Source organism: Myxocyprinus asiaticus, chromosome 16 (genome assembly GCF_019703515.2).
Source record: "Myxocyprinus asiaticus isolate MX2 ecotype Aquarium Trade chromosome 16, UBuf_Myxa_2, whole genome shotgun sequence".
In the NCBI taxonomy this organism is placed as follows: Eukaryota; Metazoa; Chordata; class Actinopteri; order Cypriniformes; family Catostomidae; genus Myxocyprinus; species Myxocyprinus asiaticus.
Window position 1 is genome coordinate 4,115,986 of NC_059359.1, and position 5,390 is coordinate 4,121,375.

The following is a 5,390-nucleotide window of genomic DNA, read 5'->3' on the forward strand; positions in this document are numbered from 1 at the left end:
GAGATAAAGGTTGCAGTACTCTAATGAGCATAAATTAACAAATAACACACATTTTGGGTAGCAATACTCAGTTGTCTATTATTCTAAATGATTTTTATTGATGTGTTTCTGTACTGAATTTATTATGTGTATTAAAATATCTCTAGCTCTGCACGCCATCTTGGATAGATTTGCAATCCATTCTGTTATTGTGTTGTCTGTGACTGATACATTTGATCCTGCTTCAGAATTTGGTAAAAAAAAAAAAAAAATGAGGCTTTTAAGGGGCTGTTCACACCGAAACCATTTAAGGTTAAAAAAAATCAGCAGTTCATGTTCAATGTTCATGAGTGCTGAGCAGTTCTGAATGCTGAAATAAACTAGGACACGTTGATAATGAGGACATTTAGTCATTCTTGTGCTATATCTCTGAAGTATAGCTACTGCGAAATTTCAGTCCTTAAGTTCATGGTAAGCTAGACCAAAAGTGTTTGGGCAAAAATGTGTCTGTTGCAAGCTTACTTTAAGTCTGAACACAGAATTTTGAAAAATATGTTTGCATGTAACTTTGTTTGGGGTTCCTGTAGCTTGACTGGTAGAGCATGGCACTAGCAATGCCAAGATCATGGGTTCAAACTCACACAAACTGATGTACATTGAATGCACTATAAGTCTCTTTGGATAAAAGTATCTGCCAAATGCATAAAATGTAAATGCAAAATGTAAAAAAAAAAAAAAGTAAATGTAATAAACTATGCTTCCTGAATTCAAACACCACTGGAGTTTTGCATTTTAGTTAAACTTTAGCTCTGTCTGCTGCTGTTTACAACTGCACTGGTGTCTTAAACAACCCTGCCAAACCCATACATGTAACCTTACATGTGCAAATTTCCTCTACTTACAAGAAAAAAGCTCAATGTGTCCATTTCTCAAGGAACATATTTAGGAATAAATCCATCCAGACAAAATCTTAGAAGACCTTTAGAAGCACACAGGAAACTGTGGTAAGTACAAGCTATTGCAGAGTGGTTTTGATGACTTATCGACTGAGTAGTTTCAAAGAAATGTACAGCAGCCTCTAAAAGTATTTGAAAATGTAATCGACACTTTAAAATGTATACATGCCATTGCATTAGATTTAAAAAAAATATCAAACTAACGGGCATCTGCAAATAAATGATGGTAGAGCTTACTTCACTTTTCTGAGCCATTTTAGCTTTTAATTTGGACTTTTAACCAACTGGTAATTTTTTTCAAAGGTGATTTGTAGTGGATGTATGAAGACAGATACCCTTAATATTTTATTAATAATAATAATAATAATAATAATAATAATATATATATATATATATATATATATATATATATATATATATATATATATATATATATATATATATATTATAGGCTATGTATTAATGGAATCACATTCATACATTTTTAAGTGTGGCTTGCATGTCCAAATACTTATCATGGGTCACAATAGCTATTCATTAGTGTTAGTAAAAAAAAAAAAAAGAGTAGGTATAAATATGGAGATTACTCTACGCTAAGTGTGTAAGAGTGTAATTTATGTCACTATTGTCACCAAACGGTATGGGTGGGAAGATCGATCATACTAAACTAGTGATTTTTTACTACTGATCATTTATTTACCAAGAAAGTTTTTGCCTTTCATAAGACTTAAAGTGTTAGTTCACCCAAAAATGAAAAGGTCGTATCACCATCCACTTGCATTTTAAGGACGTATAGAGCTGAGATATTTTGCTACAAATATGTTCTGCTTAATAAAGAAAGTCATACACATCTGGGATGGCATGAGTACAGGTATAGTATTTTTGGGTGAACTATACCTGTAAAGTGGGAAATTTTTTTTTACTCTGTAATCAAACAGGTGCATATGAATGGATCTATGTTTCTTTACGGTTATCTTAACACACAGAAATGCTCATAGACGCAAGCAGTCATGGACAGCGCTCAGTCACAGCGCTCGTTTGATATCAAATTAATTAAATTAAAAAGTGCTAAAAGATTAAAAATGTTCTGTTTTTGTTGGGGCCTGGGTAGCCCAGCAAGTATTGACGCTGACTACCACACTTGAAGTCGCGAGTTCGAAACCAGGGCATGCTGAGTGACACCAGCCAGGTCTCCTAAGCAACCGAATTGGCCTGGTTGCTATGGAGGGTACAGTCACATGGGGTAACCTCCTCGTGGTCGCTATAATGTGGTTCTCGCTCTCGGTGGGGTGTGTGGTGAGTTGTGCGTGGATGCCGCGGAGAATACGCGCTCAACAAGCTACGTGATAAGATGTGTGGATTGACGGTCTCAGACGTGGAGGCAACTGAGATTCGTCCTCCGCCACCCGGATTGAGGCAAATCACTACGCGACCACGAGGACTTAGAGCGCATTGGGAATTGGGCATTCCAAATTGGGGAGAAAAGGGAAAAAAAAAAATGTGTTAATAAATGATAAACAAACATAATGTCTCATAATTTGCAGTTTAGTTCGATAAGAACTGGCTTTTAAATATAAAGTTAAATGGCTAATATACATTTTTCAGAAATCGAGACAAACAGATTTCTTTAAATTGAATAGAGGTATCAACATTGGTATCGATATCGGTGATCTTGGCCTTGATAGTACTTGTTATGGGTTTGAAAAGAAACTTAGTTGTATCTTCCATCCCTAAAGGAATGTCTAACTGAATTGCAAAAATAATTATTGTTTTTAAACAGCTTTCCCAAAAACAATCCCCCTATATGCTACTGGTCAAACAAACAGATTGTCCCTCCCCCAAACTGACACCATTGATTGCTGTGTCGGGCTGGTCGGGACACTCAAACAAATAGTGTTTACTCAATCAACAAATGGCTTACTTATAGTTGTCTCTGCGTATTAAGCTGGAATATGAGAAAGTATATAAAGCTTTAGCCCCACCAAACAGAACTGCAAAAATTAATATTGCTTTCAAACAGCTTTTTTGAACACTCCCCATGTCTTCCGCTGATTGAACAAACAGATAATCCCTCCCATATCTCATGCCATTGGTTGGGTCAGTGTTGTTGTGTAGGGCTGGATGGGTTGCTCAAAACAAAGATACATTTTTATAGTGCCATTAAGACATAGTGTTTACAGTTTTTGATCAAATTAACTTACAAATGGCTTACATATCTTGTTACTTGTTACATTTTAAGATGGAAAAGGAGAAAGTATTTTAAGATAGAAAAAGTTACACACTTCAACATCAAGGTCTTGAGAAACATAAGTTGCCTGATACTCTAAATGTCAATCTCACTTTCATTTTTTGCAGAGTCCCTGTGTTTACAAAATGGTAAACAACTGGGTCATTCTGTCTGTCTACATCTTTTCATTTTTGATTGGCCTTCCAGCCAATATTCTGGCCATGTGCACCTTCATTAAGAAGCTTGGCGACAAACCAGGTCTGAATGACATCCTACTCTTCAACCTGACGGTTTCAGATCTGGTCTTCCTGCTTTTTCTTCCCTTCAAGATGTATGAAGCGGCAGCTGATATGAAGTGGAACTTACCGCAAACCTTGTGTTCCATTGCCTCCTTCGTCTTTTTTACCACAATTTACACCAGCTCTCTGTTACTCATGACTATCGCTGTGGATCGCTATTTAGCAGTCATGTTTCCTTTCAAATACAGACAGTTGCGAAGGCCATTGTACGCCGTAGCAGGCAGCATCTTTATCTGGTTGTTTTGTGGTGCACACTGCAGCATCGTTTTCATCATCGTCCACATGCCTGAACCGAACAACACCACTCCAAAAACCGTGTGCTATGAGGACTTCAACGAGAAACAGAAAAGCATTTTGTTGCCAGTGCGGCTTGAATTTTTTGTCATCCTCTGTCTGGTGCCGCTCTTAGTTTGCATCTTTTGTTATGTGAACTGTATCTACATCCTGTATACCAGGCCTCACATCACTAAAAAGAAAAAGCAAAGGGCCTCCGGCATGGCATTGTGCACTTTGAGTATCTTTCTACTATGTTTTCTACCGTACAACATCTCCCATCTGGTGGGTTACTGTAGCAACAACAGCCCGCCGTGGAGATACTATATGCTTTTGTTGAGCACTCTAAACACCTGTTTGGATCCATTAATTTTCTATTTCTCTTCATCAACTTTCCGGGAGAATGCCAAGATTTCTTTCTTGAAGACATCCTGTGCTAGCAAGAAAGCTGAAATTGTGCAAATGGAGATGAGATTTGAAAGAGATGACATATAAAATTAAACAACTTTGGCAACAGATAAGATGATTTTGCCAGTGGGAAATATTTCCTAACAATTTCCATGTAAATATTTGCACTATATGTATTGTAAATAGCCTTCAATTATTATGCAATTATTAAGGTGATGTGACGGCACAAATCTAGCCTGATCTCATTAAAATTATGTGACTATTGCAACATTACATGGTATATTACATGGTTCATTACACGTATCGCGGCAGTTCCAAGTTGAAATGTCCACTATCTGGCGCTAAAAGGGAGTTAAAATTTCTCCCAAACAGATGAAGTTTTTAAGGTTAATGCTCTATCAAGTTTTAAATCAACAAAACCGACCTCCCTACCCTAAACCTTAATCTCAAGCAATACACATGCGTGGACGTTGTATTTTGGCTTAGCTACACGCAATACATAATTTAAATTCATTTAAACTGACTGTTCTTAGTTCAGGAGACTCTGGGCTGTCAGTAAAGGGTTAAACTTAACAAGACAGAGTCATGTGACAAAACAACATAGCGCCGATCACAGCAGAGTTTGTCTTTGGGAGAAACGCCAACAAAACTATATCTGGTAAGAAATCTCATTACGTTTTTACACTGAAACCTGTTTGAGTCAAAACATTACATTCTCTAGTTTCATCCAACATGCCACACTGCTAAACACAATATACACTAATGTGTACTTTAGCGCATTTTTTTCTTAGAAATCCTATATTTACTGTGCATTATCACATTGAGAATTAATGGGTTCATCCAAAAGCTGAAACAATTTTGCTTTCAGAGGCTTTATTGAGTTAGGATAAACAAAAAGGTGTTATTGTAACTGTTCTGAGACCAGTGCAGATCTCCTGGAATTTTCACGCGCAACAGTCTCTAGAGAGTATAGAGAATGGTGCGAAAAACAAAAAACACCCAGTGAGCGGCAGTTCTGTGGACAAAAACACCTTGTTGATGAGAGAGGTAAACGGGGAATGGCCAGACTTGTTCGAGCTGACAGAAAGGCTACGGTAACTCAGATAACCCCTCTGTACAATTGTAGTGAGCAGAATAGCATCTCAGAATGCACAACATGTCAAAACTTGAGGCAGATGGGCTACAACAGCTGAAGACCACGTTGGGTTCCACTTCTGTCAGCCAAGAACAGAAAACTGAGACTGCAGT

At 37.3% G+C, this 5,390-nt stretch overlaps 1 protein-coding gene across 1 annotated transcript; it reads left to right on the forward strand.

The window, feature by feature from the left end:
- The first annotated feature begins 931 nt into the window (after positions 1 to 931).
- On the forward strand, positions 932 to 4,890 carry si:ch211-231m23.4 (free fatty acid receptor 3). The gene is made up of 2 exons (XM_051721425.1): positions 932 to 983; positions 3,291 to 4,890. Exon 2 carries the CDS (start codon positions 3,309 to 3,311, stop codon positions 4,227 to 4,229), a length of 921 nt encoding a protein of 306 aa, XP_051577385.1. The 5' UTR covers positions 932 to 983; positions 3,291 to 3,308; the 3' UTR covers positions 4,230 to 4,890.
- Positions 4,891 to 5,390: the final 500 nt, after the last annotated feature.